Source organism: Dermacentor albipictus, chromosome 2, assembly GCF_038994185.2.
Source record: "Dermacentor albipictus isolate Rhodes 1998 colony chromosome 2, USDA_Dalb.pri_finalv2, whole genome shotgun sequence".
In the NCBI taxonomy this organism is placed as follows: domain Eukaryota; kingdom Metazoa; phylum Arthropoda; class Arachnida; order Ixodida; family Ixodidae; genus Dermacentor; species Dermacentor albipictus.
The window spans coordinates 93335531-93354626 of NC_091822.1; the positions used below are offsets into that span (position 1 = coordinate 93335531).

Genomic DNA, 19096 nt, shown 5'->3' on the forward strand with positions numbered 1-19096 from the left:
GCGGACGCGACTCCTAGAGCTTCCCGACCTCTCGCTGGACGACGCCGTGCAGGCAGCGCTGGCAATGAAAGCTGCCGCCAATGGCACCAGCGAGATTTCCCGTGCAACTGGCTCACCGAACCGGCGGTCAACAAGTTGGCGACGAAGGGCAGTGCCTGCGGTGCCTGTGGTGGTGCCCACTCCCCCTCTCAGTGCCATTTTTCACAAGCACAATGCTTCACGTGTGGGAAACCTGGGCACCTGGCACGTGCATTTCAAAGGGGGAGGACGAACAGCAAACAGCCGCAGCAGCAGCTTGGTTCAAGCCCAAGTACCACACAAGCCCGCGGCCAGGGTAGCCGTCGCAAGGATGTGCAGCGGGGGCGTGCGGCACATGCTCAAGTTCTTCCGCGGCCAGGCTCCACGGGGTGGTCGAGGACCCGCCGACTTTCGACATGGGGCACACAGGCTTTGTACCGTCGTCTGTGCCGCCGTACATGCTGACCGTCGAAATCTGCGGGCACTGATGGTGAATCTGATGCTTACCAGCATATGGTGCTCCAGAATTCCTCCCGGAAGTATGTCACAATATCGACAACTTTGAGGTTCTTACAGTACACGCGCTTACCGTTTGGCGTGGCCTCAGCCCCAGCGATATTTCAGAGGGAGATGGACAACTTCTTCAGGGTTATGAGGCTCGTGGCAATGTACTTGGATGACATCCTGGTTACTGGCAGCAATGACGGGGACCACCTGCAGAACCTGCACAACGTCCTGGTACGACTGCAGGACACCGGCCTCAAGCTGAAGCTGGAAAAGTGCATCTTCCTGGCCCCCATTGTTGAGTACTTGGGACATGTCATTTCCCAGGCTGGCCTAGCCCCGGCTCCCCGCAAAGTTGATGCCATGCTCAAGGCGCGTAAGCCCCGGAACAAGAAGGAGCTTCAGAGCTGCCTCGGCCTCTTCGACTTCTACAGGAGTTTCCTGCCAAATCTCTCGGAGCATCTACAGCCGCACTATCTTCTGCTTCGAGATGGTCAGCAATGGATCTAAGAAGGAGCAGGACGGGGCCTTCCAGCGCAGCAAGAAGCTAACACCAAGGCTCCAGTGCTGGTACATTTCGATCCTGCTAAGTCTGTAATCCTAACCGCAGATGCGTCACCGTACGGCATGGGATCCCTCCTGGCACATTGGGACAAGCATGGCCAGGAGCACCCTGTGTCGTTTGCTTCTCGTCGGCTTCATCCTGCAGAGCAACACTAAGCCAGCTGGACAAGGAAGGTTTGGACCTCATATTTGGTGTCGAATGCTTCCACCAGTATCTGTAAGTTAAAGGCGGTCACAGACCATAAGCCACTGTTGAGGCTGCTGGGGCCTGACAATGCAGTTCTTGTGCAGGCATCACTTCTAGTGGTACGCTGGGCCTTGATGCTGGCAGCTTGCAGTTGTCAGCTAGTTTACCGTCCGAGAAAGGACCAGGGATTTACTGATGCCCTGAGCCGCCTGCCCCTGCTAGAGGTGCCTGATGCTGTTCCAGAATCTGCTGAAGTGTTCATGCTGGAGCACGCGCACCCGGAGGTGCTCTCCAGATCTACGATTTCGCAAGCGACCAGCTGGGGCCCAGTCATGTCTCGGGTGGTCAAGGCGGTGTCCCGGGGAGGAGGAATTGGTTCAGCAGGCAAATAGCCAGAAGGCTGCTGAGCTGAGCTTGCAGCAGGGCTGCCTGCTGTGGGGTTCCAGGTTGCTGATCCCACAAAGTCCCCGGTCCAGGGTCCTGCAATGGCTGCACACGGGTCATCGGGGCGTGGAAAAGAACAAGATGGTGACCCGGTCCCATGTTTTGTGCCGTGGCCTGGACGAGGACATCACTCACCTGGTGCAGAGCTGCCAAATCTGCCAGGATCATCAGCGGGCCTCACATCATGTGGAAATCACCCCCTGGCCGTTCACACAGAGACCCTGGTCCCGCCTACATGTGGAATTTGGGGGATCTTTGAAGGGCCATTACTTCCTGGTGGTGGTGGATGCCTTTTCGATGTGGGTGGAAGCACTACCTGTCACCAATGCATCACCAGGCGCGACCATTGCAGCGCTACGACAGGTCTTCGCCACCCAGGGGTTGCCGGCCATTATCGTGTTTGACAATGGGCCTGCTTTCACCAGGAGAGAGTACCTGGCTTGGCTGACGAAGAACGGACACTGCAGGATGATGGTTCCGCCGTACCACCTTCCTTCGAACGGTGCAGCCGAGCGTGTGGTGCAAACCATCAAGGACAAGCTGAAGAAGAGCCAGACTGGGGATTGCTGGACTCAGGTTGCCCGGATACTGTTTCAGTATCGGACCATCCCCCATGATGTCACTGGCCGTGCGCCCTGTGAGATCCTGGTGGGTCGGATGGTCAAGACACCCTTGGACGTCTTGCATCTGGACCTCCGATCCACAGTGCTCCTGAAGCAGTTGAAGCAGAAGCTGGCGGCTGACTACGGCGGGTGGCGTCCCGGGCTTTTGCCGGAGTCGGGAGCTCTAGTTTTCGCCTGGAACTTCCGTCCTGGCCCACCCTGGTCCACCGGACAGGTGGTGTCTCCTGCCAGCACCTCATCGCTGCTCATCCGCATGCCAGACGGGGCACGTGGCACAGGCACGCCGACCATGTTAGGCCTCGTCTCGGGACCTGGGCAGCACCCTCGACTGCCGCTTCAGAGTTCCAGCCCACAGGAGGACTAGTGGCAACACCAGTCGCTTCCAGCGGAGCAACACCAACCTCGGAGGCAGCAAGCGTTACCAGTGGTGCAGCGCCCGTTGGGCTGGTGTCGAGCACGTCACCACTCACAAGGCCGACTACTGCGGACCCTCGGGATGGAGCGAGGCTGGCTCAGGCAGAACCTGGCGTTGACACACCCGGCTCATCAGCACCGGTGCCCAGGCGGAGTACTCGAAGGCGGAGGCCTCCGGACCGTTATTCGCCTGGGTAGCAGGCACTGCGGATCCGGCTAGGGCGGAGGCACATCCTCGCATTTTGAACTTTGGAAATTTGTTGTCGACAAGCAAACTGTGGGTTAGGGGATGTAACAAGCACGTGACGCCCCCTCGGGCATAATCTGCGTCGGCCCGCAGGCTCGGTAGGCAACATTGGTCACCGCACCGCGATGAACACCGACGAGAACAGCTGCTCGCGGTCAGTCATCGTACGTTACCACCACGCTGCGGAGCGCCCCTCTTATCGAGGGTTCCTCGAGCCGCCTCTTGTTCACGAACCTGGGCGGATCGTGACAGGACGCAGTTCAGCAGAAATGTTAACGTGTCACCTATACAATTAGCGTAGGTTAGCCAACATTGAAACGAGATTATGGAATAATCTTCCGTAAACAGCAGAAGTGAGTCCAAAATTTTCGTATGTTTTAAACAAGCTATAATTCACAATGAGTATTTTTCAATAAAGTAATATTACCTGATTGGGAATTTGTGGTAGTACACTTGTGGTATAGCAAGTTTATTAATATCGTGCTAACAACAACGCTGGGTTAATATGCACTTATAAATTGCGTTACCTGTCAACCTGAGTTGCAACGATGTTTTGTCTGCATTTGCATGGGCCCCGAACTAGCAGTATTGCTAATGGCGCAGGTGATTTTCAGTACCTGTTGTAACCATGTATAAAAATAATTGATCATGACGAAAGTAGGGCGATTTGTTTTTGCATTCGCCTAATCACAGAATTATTCTTATTATTTCTTCAACTGCCTATTGATAATATTTAGATCAAAAGTGTTATTGAGAAAATTTTATACCATGGTGAAAAATTTTAAACCTAGCTTTTTGTCGCTGAATACGTGTTCCAAGAAAGTTTTTTTTCTAAGCCTCAAAAAGCAAGCCCGCGAAGTAGTGTGCCTTAGTGCTGCACAACTACTCGCACTACACTTTTTTGTAGTCTTGCAGTTTTTCGCATCATGTGCGACCCTTCAACTGTGCGCGAAACTGAGCTCTCTCGATCTCCCTTTTCATTTCCGTACCCCTTCTTTCCGTGTATGGTAGAACTCGAAGTGCATCTGGCTAACTTCCTTGGATTTCCTGTGTATTATCTATCTATCTATCTATCTATCTATCTATCTATCTATCTATCTATCTATCTATCTATCTATCTATCTATCTATCTATCTATCTATCTATCTATCTATCTATCTATCTATCTATCTATCTATCTATCTATCTATCTATCTATCTATCTAGCTATCTATCTATCTATCTATCTATCTATCTATCTATCTATCTATCTATCTATCTATCTATCTATCTATCTGTCTGTCTGCCCCAATAGAAGCTGATACTGACTTGACGTTGTTTCGTATTGTGGGCACTTGGCGTATATCCAACAGTCCAACAAAGAATTATTCCGAATATCTCATATTTTGGGAAGGCATGTAACCCTGCTGCCTCTCACTCGTGTTCACAACCAAGCAAAAGGTGACAGTGCTGCGCGAGGAGCGTCGTTAGTCCAATCCCACGAGCTACAGTAATTACCTCGCCCATATCGCTGTCACGTGGAGTTCGATGCTACATGTGAATTTTAAAGTAACGCATCAAGAATTCAAAAATCCGCGAGCAGACCAGCTTTCCCTTCGTAACCTTCTACCACGTACTCAAAGACACAGTGTACGAAGCTTTTAATTGTCTCGTCTGTAAGAATTTGCCAACCATCGCCTTCATCAATAACCAATGTCAACGCTATGAAGAAGCAAAAAGTAATCGCAAGGCACGCCAGATCACGCGTCTTCGAAATACGTCTGCTACATCGTTTTGCAAGGGCATTCAGTCTGCGCATCAGCCGTCAACATCTCAGAGCCTCGTTCGTATCGTTCGCCCGAAGATCGAAGCCGCTGCGCTGGATGGCTTGAGACCTGTTGGAACGATTCTCGGCCGATAATTTCCATTGAGCAGTCTTCCGTGCCCGACGAGTTGGCAAACCTTGGAATTCAGTCGGTCTATTCCGTCAAGCGATCAGACACCTACACCTTTCCGGTGATCCCTCATTCACGACGCCAGTACCTCTCTCGGCCTTTTCTCAACCCGGTGGGATGGCGAACATCTGACGATCGGCCGATTTGTTTCAACGGCCGAGGAGTTTCACACATATCCCGTCACTGCCGCAATATCTGGACGTCATCTCAATATCAGTATGCATTCCAACTTTACTGCCACTCGCCAGGCACTCGTCCGCCATCCTAAGATTCCACAGAGCAATATAACCCTGCTCAGGCGTCCTCATCCACACGGCACAGTCGTTCATCCTCACAACGACGACCCCTATCTCGCTCATCCATGATTTACTGTTCTACATCCCCCCTGTACTGATGCTACATGACAAACTGACGGATGCAGCTCCTACGGGTGACGCTGCTAGAACTACCCGGACTGCCATTGCTCTACTTACCTTAATGACGGATAGAAATTTCCTTGATGTGTACCAGAATGGCGTCCTTGTCACTGCTCTTTTCGATACAGGCGCGCAGATATCTATCATGAGCGAGCACTACGCCAACCCTTATGTACTGACATCTGTGGCGTCCTGTATTGTGCGAGTCGCTGACCGAAAAGCACTGGTCATAATAGGAATATGTGCCCCTCGCGTTGGCGTCTGTTGCTGCCAAACATCTGTTTTGTTTACTGTCCTTCGAGAATGTCCCGGTTATGTTATTCTAGGCCTTCATTTTCCATCCACTTACTCCGCCCTTATCGACTGCTCTACCGTACTTGTCCAACTTGATTTACCTTGTGTTAACCCTCCTGCGTAAGTTCCCAGCAGGTTGCGCTCCACCGAGTCCATACGACTCACCACACAAAACATGACCTGCGTCCTGCTTTCTCCAGCTCCACCTGCGCCTGACGGTGACTATGCTGTGACTCCTCTCGTGGACGTGCTCCTTGCCCATCACGTTGCACTTCCATACATGGTCGTCAGTATCACCAGCAACTCTACCAGCCTAGGTCTCCTCAACTTCGTAATTGGCGACCGCGTCCTACCGCAAGGCGTAGCCTTAGGGACGCTGCCCTCTCATAAGTTTACCAATTTTCAGCCTTGACTGCTGATATTACCTCGTTTCCTGTTGACTACTCTTCCGCATTGCCGGTTATCTTTCCTGAGCTCACAAACATAATTGCTCCCGAACTTCCTCCTCACCATGCCGACCTGTTATGACACTTGCTCTCCTCGTTCAGCGACATTTTTTACCTGGGTCGCCCTGTAGGCCAGACCTTTCTCACGACACACCGTGTTGACACCGCTGACGCACACCCTATCACAGCCGACTATACTGGGTGCCCTTGTACGAACAAGTCAATCAAAGGGAGGTCGAAAAGAAGCTCTCTAGAGAAATCTTTGAACCGTCATCTAGTCCTAAGCGTCCCCTGTCATTCTAGTTACCACTAAGGACGCCACCTGACAATTCTGTGGGGATTCCTCGCACCTCATCAAGATCACCCTCGACTGCTTTCATGATGTGAAGTAATTCTCTTCCATCCACCTTCTTCGCAGCTACTGGCAGATTGCCGTCGACGACATGGACCACGAGAAGACCACCTTTATAACACGCGATGGTTTATACCAGTTCAGAGTCATGCCTTTCGGCTTACGTATTGCTCAGCTACTCTTGAATGCACAAGCGACACACTGCCGCATGACCTTAAGTGGTCCCTCTGTATTTGTTACTCATGACGTGATCGTCTTTGTTCCTACATTTGCTACGCCCCTGCAGCGCCTCTCGATCGTTCTTTCTGCTTTTCGCAATGCTGGCCTTCAACGTTATTCATCTAACTGTCGCCAAATTACTATCATCGGCCACCTTCTTGATTGATCTCGTTGGCGCCCAGTCCCGGACAAAGTTCATGCCGTACATATTCTTCCCGTACCAACATGTACTAAAGATGACAGGAGCTTTGTGGGACTGTGCTTGTACTTCCGCAGCTCCATGCACAATTTTGCGGAAGCCGCACGTCTTCTTATTGCTCTTCTGAATGCAGGCGTTTCATTTTCTTTCAGGCCTGACAAGCAACCACCTTCTCAAAACTTATTTCTCTCCTAAAACTTCCAGCTATTCTAGTGCACATCGATCTGACTGCTCCAACAGAAGTCTGCACTGATGCCAGCAGAGATGGGGCGGGTGTCATTTTTTGCCAACGTCAGTTAGGCCACGACCATGTCATTGCCTACAACAGCCGTCGCCTTTCTCAAGCTGAGCGGAATTTCCCATCACTGAATGTAAGCGCCTTGCAGTTGTCTGTGCAGTAGGGAAATGTCACCCTTACCTATACGGTCAGCCATTTACAGTCACTACAGGCCACCATGCGCTCAGCTGGCTTTCGTCCCACAAAGAACCTAGCAATCGCCGAGGTCACACGGCGCTACGCCTATAGGGATACTTCTACACAGTTGTCCGCAACTCCGGCAGGTTACACCATACTGCTGACGGCTTGTACCGCCCCCAGCCGATCTTCTTGATGTTCCTGCAACCGATGCTTCTGTTTCTATATTTTCGCTATCTCTTTTCGCTGACCTCGCTACGTAACAGCGTTGGTATCCAAGTGAACGTAGTACCTTGAACAAGCATAAATGTGGCTCAAGTTATCCTTCTCTTCGCATGTTCTTACTCCAGAACGGCACTTTATATCAGCGGAGCCTGCACCCTAGTTGATCTGAGATGCTGCTTGTCATTCCGCTGCATTTTTGCACCATTCTTCTGTCCAAGCTGCAGGATCTACCAACTTTTGCTCGCCCCAGGCAACCTCGTACGAACGACGGTGTCCGGCGAAGATTCTCTTGGCTGGTCTGTACCGATCGGTCCACTGATACGTCGCTTCTTATGAGTTATGTCAGCGCCGTAAGAAGCCGTCTATACACTCTGCTGGCTGACTCCAACCTCTTGCCGGTCCTGCAGAAGCCATCTATCATGTTGGCATAGACTTACGCGGACTTTTCCCCACCTCTGGCTCAGTAAATTGCCGTCGGAACTGATTAAACAACTTGGTTCGCGATCACCAGAGCCCCTCCAACAGACGTAGCTGACTTCCTGTTGCACAAGATCATTGTTCACCACGGCTCTCCTCGTGAACGTCTTACTGACTACGGTCGCTCCTTCTCTACAGCTGTGGGTGACTTGCTCCGCTGTTATTCTACCAAACACAAACTTAAACCCCTGTCACACTGGACGTTTTAGTGTCATTCGAACCGAATGGCATTAGCATCGACAGACATTATTCGGCTGCTACACAGCGATATTTATTGACATTAGCACCGAATGACTTCCGCAATCGAATGAGTTCGAGAAACTCATTAGGCTTTGCACTCGGACCGAATGTGTACTCTCAACCCCAGAAACAAAGCAATACAGGGCAGAGCGTTTGCAAATTGAAAGCCGTACTCGTAAAGAAATAACTTTTGCGCGTTTTAATTGACTTGTTATTTTAAAGAGACAAAATCTGTGCGGCAGGCTGTCGCAAAATGTTGTTACTCTCCAGCTCAGCAGCGTCTGGCCACCGCCCATGCCGCCGCCACTCTGCTCGTCGGCCATAGAACGTCTAATCGTTTCCTCTGATTATTACGCCTTGCTCGTAATGCAAAGTACGGAGCGACTAATCGCTTCACCTGCTGCAACTTAGCGTCGTCGTCCAGCGTCGCCATGTCGCCATTTTGATTGTTTTCAATTTATCGGCTACTCAGGTGGCTAAGCCTTGTTTTGGCTTATAGTGGCCACGTAGTCAGAAATAATACTTTTTTTATATACGCATTGCTAAAATATTTTCTTTTCAGTGAAGCGACGTCTGAAATGTATGTTTAAATATATGGATTGCTTATTCAAGCTCTTCATACCTATCTTGTTCTATTTTAGTCACCACGTTTTTTCGGGATGATTGCCATTGATATCGCCACCAGATGACATTAATTTTTCTAGTGTAGCACCTCCGTGGGCGAATGATATTCGTTGCACAAAATTCCATTCGATTCGAATGACATTAAAACTCCCAGTGTGACAGTGGTAATAGTACTGCATACCATCTGCAGATGAACGGCCTTACGGAGCGACTTAAGGGAACAATGATGGATGAGCTCTCCACCTATGTCTCTGAGGACCAAAATGACTGAGATACTGCTCTCACTTTTGTCCCGTTCGGGTGGGATTCATCACGCCAGGACACTGCAACTTACTTGCCATTTTTTTGGTTGTACGGCCGAGATCCACTATTGCCTTTTGATACAATACTGCCTAGCCCTCAAGAAGCCGTGTCTGAGTATACCCGCGATGCCATTGCCCGAGCTGAAGAAGCACGCCAAGTTGCTCACCGTCGCCTTTGTGCTTCTCAGAAGCAGGAAAGCAATTGTGGTAGTTGTCACCGGGACGTCGACTATCATCCCGGCAATCTGGTCCTTCTATAATCTCCCACTGAGCGCGTCGGCCTTTCGGGAAAACTAATGTCTCGCTATTCCGGTCTTTACGGGGTCCTCCGTCAGGGGACCGACGTAACCTACGAGATCTCTCCGCTCACACCTACTACTCGCTCCGTCCTCACTTCCCATGACGTCTTTCAAATACGTCGTCTAAAACGCTACCAGTTCTTTTCGGTCTAAGAAGCACCACGACAGCACTTTCACGCCGGGCGGAAATATGTTACACTGTTAGGCTCAATGCTGATAAAATTAAGCAGGAACTTGGGACACAGTTCTATGCTCAATGACTAGCCAGCTGTAGACTTGTCTTTGTCAGTTACTGTAAATTACTGTACATACTCCAAATACGTATCACGTCTTCCTCCTTCCCTCGTAGCAATATAATTCTAAATCCAACCTAAGGGAAAGCTTTAGCTTCTGCATGGCAAATTAGCAATGTTTTATTCTGACAACCACTGCTTCAAAATTGACGAGTTATGTTAAACCCTAAAGAAAAAGTTAAAATGTGATTTCGGAAAGCGAATGCTTCTTTGGCTGGCAGCTTTTTTTACATAACTTGCGAAATATTGTGAAATTTCAAGAAACAATACTTGAAGTACACAACTCTGTACCTCAGCAACTAAAAACGATATCACCGTGTTGTAAGCATCACCTGATATTTCTTCTAATGCAGACAAAGCTAATATATCATTCGCCACCCTGAAATACTGCACTAACTTCTAAATATGGCAGTCGCAAAACCATTACATGCATTGTTACAAATTCGCGTAAGTCCTAAATTCCTACGTCAAATTTGTCCGATTTAGTAGCTCCAAAGGATGCAATTCATGGAGGTGCGATATCAGTTTTTGATACTAAGTACCGGATTTGTAAACCTCGTAGTTCTTTTTCAGATTTGCCTATTTTCGACAATTGTAGTAAAAAAATGCAATGGCCTAAATCACAGTTATTGCCGCAATCACTGTGATTTAGCGTTCTGCCTTAAATGCAGCCAACTTCATTCTAATCGGTTGAGCGGCGTTCTCATAAAAGCATTGATGCATTTTCCATGTGATGCATTTTCCATTTTCCAACCCGCCGTGGTTGCTCAGTGGCTATGGTGTTAGGCTGCTGAGCACGAGGTCGCGGCATCGAATCCTGGCCACGGCGGCCGCATTTCAATGGGGGCGAAATACGAAAACTCCCGTGTATTTAGATTTAGGTGCACGTTAAAGAACCCCAGGTGGTCAAAATTTCCGGAGTCCCCCACTACGGCGTTCCTCATAATCAGAAAGTGGTTTTGGCACGTAAAACCCCATATATTATTATTATTATTGAGCAGCCGACATTGGAGATCAGCCCGAACTAAAGCTTCCTCTTAATGCATCACACCGGTTCTCTAAGAACCCCATGAAACATAGCACTGAGTATACGCAAGCTCGCGGCCCCAGTGGTGCACAAGTTATAACAAAAATAATCAAGAAAGGGAAACTAACGAAAGCTACGCGGGGGCAGTTACCTTGGCCAGACATCTCATCCGGAATGCCGACGTGTTGTCTGCCAGGTGTCTAGCAAAATCGTCGATTCATTGCCAGTCGAGCAAGTAGCTGGATGTCTTCCAGATAAAGCTGCTATACTCGCGGACAACTTTCCTTGGCTATGAAGCGGAGGCTACGGAAACTAAGCGCACCTCTTTCCCCGCTTCTGGAAGTAGTCCCGCAGTTTTGTTGACGTTTTCTTACGTGGAAAATTGAAAACAATATCCTTTTTGTTTTTTACTGCATCGAGTTTGAAACGATACCTAACATTGACCAGTCAGCTATTGGTATTTTATTGTAGTTTAGTTTGCTCTTTCGAGTTCTCGCACACCCGAAACCGTCGCTTGTGCAAAACGCCGCGCGTTTTGCCCATTCATGAAACGCAAAATGGCGCACCTGTCTTCTGGTGAATGTTTGTCGCTTGCTGTCCCGCCAATCAACTCCCCTGAGAGGCTGCTGACCAACTTTATCAGCAGAAGATGGTTGAAACACACGCAAAAAAACTGTTTGCAGCGTCTGCGCGGAAATCAAACGAACCCATCTGGGAATCGCAACCATGTACAAACGAGTGAGTGTGCGAGCTAACTGCTGCGCGCCGAAGTCCTAACGACTTCATATGGCTGCTTGGGAGCTCCGACGCAGGCTGCGATGCATGCTGTCCAGAACTTGGTACATATATCAAATGTGAATGAACAGTGATTCACGCCGAGTTATTTGTATCTGCGTTTACTAAAGAGGTTGTGCGAGGTTGGCGAAGCCAAAGCCGAGCGCGCCGGACTACACTGCGTACGAATATAGTTATGTGCAGAAGCTCCGCCCCGCAGCTTTCGCTCTATAGCCAAGAAAAGTTGTCCGCGAGTATACAAGCGTACTCGTTCTTAGTAACAAGGCAAAGCAACACACTCAGGGTCCACGTGCTCCTTTTTTTTCTTTAGTTGTACGTCATGGCATACGTCATGATGAGAACTTCATCGCATTAGGTTTGATACGCCACGTGGCGGCGAAAAAGAGAACGTAAGTCGAGAATCGCTGGGTATATCTGCCGATCCTGCAATTTGCGTTCACACAAATCTTGCCCTCATGCATGCTTCCGATCAAGCTGAGTCATGCAGCGTTTCCTGGCGGATCTTTTCTGTAGTTGCACGCAACGGTGACAGTGAAGCAATGCGTTTTTTGCAAGTTTGGGATAACATTCTCCTAATTCCTTTCGAAACATTCCGTTTTCTCTTAAAGATGTATTCTGCATGTGTCGGCCTAGCCTGTTCTTGCGTGTGGTACGACACTGGGGTGTTTGTTGATTGCTGGTGAACAAAGGGGGACACCCCAATCTTTCTGGTAGTATCTACAGGTGAAGTAGCTATTGCAGGGCAAAGCCGTGGAGGGCAGCCCACCAGAACGTGCACCACTATCCTCGTTTTTTTGTCATGCACTTCTTTTCCTGTGTCATAATGTCACAGGTTCCGGCTCTGTTAATTGAGTTTCATGAATGAAAACCTGTTGAAAACGCACACACAGTGCACACTAAAACACTGCGTAGGTATGTAACATTTTCTCTGTTTTGTAAAAACCTACAGAGGTACGTTGCAACTAGCAGCCTGCAACAAAGGATTATCAAAATGCGAATCATCCTACAGCAACAGATGTGGTTTTGATCATAAAGAAAACATCATACAGAACAGTTTCTTTTATTTGGTATCGCGATTGTTAGTGTGTTTACGAACACTTCCACCACATTTATTTACCAATGTCAAATTTTAATAAAATTTCTGGAGGAACTTACTGCACATAGCGAGAGCTGCGGCAAAAGTCGAGGCAAGGTAGATGATACTTTGTGATCCAGATATGCGCTGGAAGCAGAACACAAAAGCACTGGTTCTTATAAAGCCCACATATGAAAAAGAAATATCCGTGGATTTTTATGCGTACAGAAGCGCATTTGCTTGACGGCCAATGTAATCTACGAGTGGTCGTGGCTACGATTTAAACGAGTACGAAGGTGTCACGCACAATGTTCGCCCAGCACATTTTTCCGATACTGCGCATTTATAGCAGGACCGGTGCTTCCTGTTGAAAGGGCGATGATATCGTAGCATGGCCTGACTATCATGGTATGTCGTCTCAGACATTTCATGACGCAAAATGTTTCGAATCCAATTATAAGTGGGGTTTTCGCAACCATACCCGGATATCACCCTCTTTTCGTCTCAAATAGGGCGCTGGAATCAACACAGCGGAGAAGCCAAGTGATCAAAGTCCCGGTCAAAATTTCAGTGTCAAAGCTGCGAAAGGACTCGTGGTGGCACTTCGAGGCCGCCGCGGTAAACTACGCTAGCAGCCAGCCGCTGCAATCTCGGAGCCCATGCGCAGCAGACAAAACTATGCGCATTGCAAAGATGAAATAATTTTTCTGTCTTTTCAAGATCGACGACACATATATTTTTCACTTATTTGGCTCAAAATTAAGAATTGTGTATTACTGATAGCGTTATCGTGATCAGGAAATCAGTCTTTAGCGTTGGTGGGCCAGCTGATTTCGATGACGACACGGCGGATGCGTACGCAAGCGAGTGTTCACTGCATTACACAGGAGATTGCACATTCCCTGGTGGATGTGGTAAAATAATATTTGGCTCACATTTTCACAGGAGCGCCGTTAGCGGATCCGCAGCATTTTTTACTATGTTCATAACGAGTTTCAGGGTCTTTTTAAAGGAGTTCCGCATTCTTTGGTTAGCCACGTTGGTTTAAAATTTGACATTAAACTAAATAGCTTTTTTGCAAGTCTCACGTACCCCTTCAGTAAGAATTTTAGCTGATTCAACTAGAACTATTTTAAGTCCTTAGCAACTAGAACAGGTGCCTCAGTATTTTGTTTCATTTCTTTTCCCCTTCTCGGCCTATCGGCTGCGATCAAAGTGTAGTTTCTTTTCTCCTAGCACTTCTAATATTATATACTCTTTCTCTAGCGTGCAATATTTCGCATAATTTATTTCAAAGCAATTGCTGCAGCCTGCGTTTTGGTACAGCTGTTTAAAGTATAAAACATTAATGATACCAATGGGGAAAGATCACTTATCAGGTTAACGCTTTTATAGCACCCGTGGTAGCCATTTCGTTGTCTGGCAAAGAGGACTTCTCCAGCAGTGCAGATTTAGTTTTTCATTCAGGCTAACGGATAACTTTGTAACAATGCATCTTCTCCTTAGATATATTTACTACGTGCTACGTGCCCTTGATTTCTTAGCAACTGTCCCATTGTCATATGCATCGCGATGACGCCTTCTGCATAAACCCTCCGCTTTACAATACGAAAGGCTGGTAACACACTTCCGAACAGAAAATGGGTCGTTGTGTTCTTCACAAACATGATAAAATTTAGGGCGTCACGAATGCCAAGTAAGCCTTTCCAGGGCTTGGCACACATCGAACGCTACCCGCCACGTCGGGTCGCACCGGGCCTTAAATCAGCCCCCCTTCCCGTTTTCACCCCCATTATTTTGCCCTGAGGAATATCGTCCTCTCAAATGCAATGTGTACGCAGACCAGAATACAAAATCACTTCAACAGCTTTCTCGTCAATGAATATCATCAGTCAAATGATGGAAACACAAACTGGCTAATAAATGTTAGAGTACACGTCTGCGCGGCACACATGCAACAGCTGTACGGAAAATTGGGCAGGTTCGCAAATATCCACTGCAGGAAAAAAATGACGAAACATTCTGCTTGTGATGCTAGTAAACGTCAGCCAATGTAGATGAGGGAATACTAAAGTAGTGGCTTTATTTCTAACCGCCACACCTGGGGACGTGAAGTGGAAGGCGTGGCCTGTTTTTGACCCGGCCGTGCGCTGGTGCCGTCAATTTTACGAACGCGATCCACGAAAGTATAAAACTGGCGAACACGACTAATTCGAGATCATACGTAAAACCAAACTAGGTTGAACAAGTGATGTTATGTTACGTTGTGGTCATAGATGAAATATTGTGCAGCCTCCGATAAACACCTATCAGAGGCTGTGTATCAAGGAACACTGCTGTGCACGGAAGATTACTGTCACTTCAAGCATATCAAACTCCGCTGCTGGATATTGAATGAAACAAAAAAAACACAAAATATTTTCCTGAGCAATGACATAGTCTAAACATGACGCGCTAGAAAGCCACACGTGCAGAGTGCTGTTAGGCTCCTATACAAACTAAGCTAGCACTGCAGTTGCAAGCGATACCACATTGTGTGCGTAAAGATTGAAAACATAATATGTTGTATTTGCATCCTTGTCACGTCGAGACTCGCGCTGTTTACCCAGTTGTATGTGTACGGATAAAATATGTTAGAGCATTAATCCAAGTAAATGATTCTAACATCCATCATTGTCAAAGACCGCGACGTCGCTAAAACAAGCATGGGAGCCATCGATGAAGGCTCCCATGCAGAAGGCTCCCATGAAAAAGGCTCCATGATGAAGGCTCCCATGAAAAAATGAAGGCTTGCTAGCTGGCATAAATAGGGTAAAATGTGTTTTTTTTTTTCGTATTACACAAGTTTGGAGTCAGAGGTTTGCACTATGTTAGTGTTGTCTGCCAAGGTTCGCGATCTTGCTCATTGAAGGGCTTTAGGGCAGTCGATAAAAAAGATCCGGCCATGTGCACCGTTCCATACCTGCAACCCCAATTTAGCAGTCCCCTGATAAAGTACAACGCCGAAACCTCCGTAGTCCTTGTTATAGAGCCGGAGTACTCTCCTGATGAACGCGCGCTTCCTGCACGTCTAATCTTTTTTTCCTCCTTAGTATATCTTCTTCGCATCCTCAAGTCGACACGGGTTTCACCGGCGTCACTGAGGATGTGGTAGCTTCAACGTTTCCATTCTCAAACAGGCATTTCTTAACAAACAAAGATGTTCAAAGTGGTTGTCTATAACCATCAGATTGTCTCCTGTATATGCACGTAAAGTTCCTCCCAAGCTTGTTCAGCCGCACACTCAGAGCCACTATTGCAATTTTTAGCTGCTTCGGAAATGATTTTAAACGGCCGAAGACATATAGGACTTCTGCTAGTGATCTCCCCCCTCAACAACTCTCCCCCCGCCTCTGCGCCTTCCGATGAAGCACGAACCTTTATCTTTTAAGAACGACAGAAGTTTCCTGGATACTGGAGTCTCCCCTCCATTCCACTCAATAAACTCCACTCAACCTCCACTCAACCTTGAAAATAAAAGTTTTTTTTTCTCTCTCTCTCTCTGCAGTATTTTCGATATATTATTCCCCTGAATGGCGTACAATATGCGCTCGCGCTCTAGTTAAGAATTTTCCTGACTCTTCACTGTAGCAGTTCACTGACTGCAACGCCAATGCATTTTTGTCAGATTTCGGTCATGGATATCGCAACTGATGGCAATATTAAAATTCATTTTCAATGGATAAAACTCCGTTAGTACGAAACTTCATATTTGCTTGATAACGTCAGCTGTACTGAATTTACAACTTACAATTGGAGCGGAGCCTCGCGGAAGACTTGAAGAATAGCTGATACGCGCTCAAGGTAGGCGAAAATACGAGAACGTCGTCTAGGTTGCAGAGGCGTGTTGACCATTTAAACCTTTGAAAAAAGAGTCCATCATTCGTTCGAACGTTGCTGGGGCGTTGCATAGACCGAATGGCATAACTTTGAATTGGTATAGACCATCATGGGTGATGAATGCGGTCTTCTCTTGGTCCTTTTGATCTGCAGTAAATTGCCAATAACGTGACCGAAGGTCACTGATGAAAAGTAGTTGGCACCGTGACGACAATCAAGGGCGTCGTCAATGCGAGGCAAGGGGTAGACGTCTTTCTTGGAAATGCTGTTTAGATGACGAACCGTTATATGACATCTATCTTTTTAACAAGCACAATGGGCGACGTCCAAGTGCTTAACAAAGGTTCAACAATGCCTCTTGTAAACATCTTGTTCAGTTCATCTTGAATAACCTTACGCTTTGAAGCAGAAACTCGATATGGCCACCCATGAATAGCTCTGGCATCACCAGTATTTATGTGATGCTTACCAATTGAAGTCTGGTCCAATTGGCGATTGTTGATATTGAAGTTGTCATGATAGGAAACCAAAAGGCGACACAGAGCTGCTGCTTATTCAGGCAATAGTTCCGCAGCAGTCATGGGACGAAATGTGGCGCCAGGGAATATGGCATTTTTTGGAGATGGTGAAGAATCTGAGCAGACGTTTACGGAAAATGGCGTGACGTGGTCGTCTCCTATAGCACGCAGCGTTTCAACAGATATGTCTTGGGGTAGAAGTTCCTTCGTCAGGCCAAAATTGACCATGGGGAGGCATGTCCTGTTATCGGTTATGGTGACGACGGATAGGGGTACAGTGATATTGCGTTTCAAAAAGATTTCAGGAACAGGTGTGGCGACGTAATAACCATCCTACAGAGGAAAAGCTGATAGCAAATCGACGAAAGTCAAGTATTTAGGCAGCAGGTGGACGAACCCGGTCACGCTAAAGTTGTTCGGTTGTTCGGCATGAATATGCGCGAGTAGAGGAAGTTCGAGGCAAAGGCTACCCCAAAACAGTTGAACAAAGCTGAATCGAGTCCGAGGATTAGGTCAAGGGTACAATTGGTCAGCACTGTAAAAATAACGGGAACGTGGCGGTCGGCGATACTGATACGGGAAGTACACATTCCAGTGACGTCAACAGTACTGCCATCGGCCACGCGTACGGCTCGTGTAGTAACCGGTCTCAGAAGCTTCTTCAGTCGACGACGGAGGTTAAAACTCATTATGGACGCCTGGGCTTCTGTATTAATTACCGGCGTCAAAGGGACACCGTCGACGGGAGCATCCAAGTTCTCGTTCAATGGGAGCGTCAGTGGAGGATTTCGACACGACGAAGATAATACAGCAATATATTTAATCGAATATGTTAATCACTTCAACATTGGGATTTGACTTCAGGTGTTTTCCTACCGGAAACAATCCACCGGTAAAGCCCGATGCGTTGCCTTAAATGGTAGTCTTTCGTTTCTTCAAATTGAAAAAAAAAATGGTTCTTTGACTGCGCGAACTTACAATCCATACAGGTGTATCAGCGACGATCTCTACGAATAATAAAATTGCGTGATTTCACAGAAAATTCAAACTTTTATTCCGGGGACCGGACCAGGACGAATTTTTCTTCAATTCTGATGCCTTTCTTTCAAGGAACCCGTATGGGTTTCCTTTGTAGCAATTGCTATGAACGGGTGGATGTGTGATTTTCCCTTTATCAGTATGCTACTATAGTCTCATAATCTTTACTAAGCCTCGGGAACAGAGTTTATTGGATTCTGTAACGCGGATATAATTATCAGTCTGAATTGATAGTGGAAGGTTATTGGTGAACCTTCTTAAATAGTTCATTGACGGATATGAGACAACTCCTAATATTCTCTAAGGCAATATATCTAATCAGAAAATTTGGTGATTTTCCACTTAGTGCATGCATATCTCTATTAAAAACGATCATTCCAGAAATGGCATTTATAGTCATCTCTTTGAATCATAAAACTGCTGTTTTGAAGAAATTTGTTGCACGTACGTGTCGAGTCATCCTTTTTGCACCGGTGGTTCAGCGTCAGAGCACCCGCAAACTCTCGCGTATTTTATATAATTGTCTGCATAAGGCTGCCATGATTCCTTTCTTTTATTTTATGAAGAAAAAACATTTGCTTATAGATACCAAAATTTTTGCTTATTTCAAAGAGTGAGTTTTCTGTCAGCGAAAGAACGAGACATTTTCTGTAGTTCATACGTTGCAGGAGCCGCCAGTATACATAACAAGTTCAAGACAGTCATAACTAGATGTACATTTTGTTCACGCGAACCCAAGAACATCTCGCGTTTCATGTCACCTAGGAAATTTGTAGTTACACCTAACGCATATGTCGTTTTTCTGGATAAGTAATGCTAAGCGCATTTTAATATTTCAGCGCTCTGACCTAAAGCAAGGCCAGTAATTTCACCTTTTCCCTTCGTCACTAGACGCATACGCAGTCTTTTCGTTTCTGCCAAAGCTGCATTGTTTAGGATAACATTTCTGAAACTGACAAGTCAGGAGTGTGCATTTTGAATGCACTGACAGTCATATTTTGAAGGTCAAGGTGTTGAAAGCTAAAACT

General features: G+C 47.2%; 1 protein-coding gene across 1 annotated transcript in view; it reads right to left on the minus strand.

Annotated features, from left to right (window-relative positions):
- The window catches only part of LOC135902749 (evasin P1180-like), a 35989-nt gene extending 17398 nt beyond the window's left edge, over window positions 1-18591 (minus strand). The window contains exons 1-2 of the mRNA XM_065432969.1: window positions 18517-18591; window positions 12714-12780 (exon numbers count right to left, since the gene is read on the minus strand). Coding sequence (XP_065289041.1) covers window positions 12714-12780; window positions 18517-18528 — 79 coding nt within the window. The 5' untranslated portion in view covers window positions 18529-18591. The remainder of the gene's footprint in view (window positions 1-12713; window positions 12781-18516) is intronic.
- Between the last annotated feature and the right edge of the window lie 505 nt (window positions 18592-19096).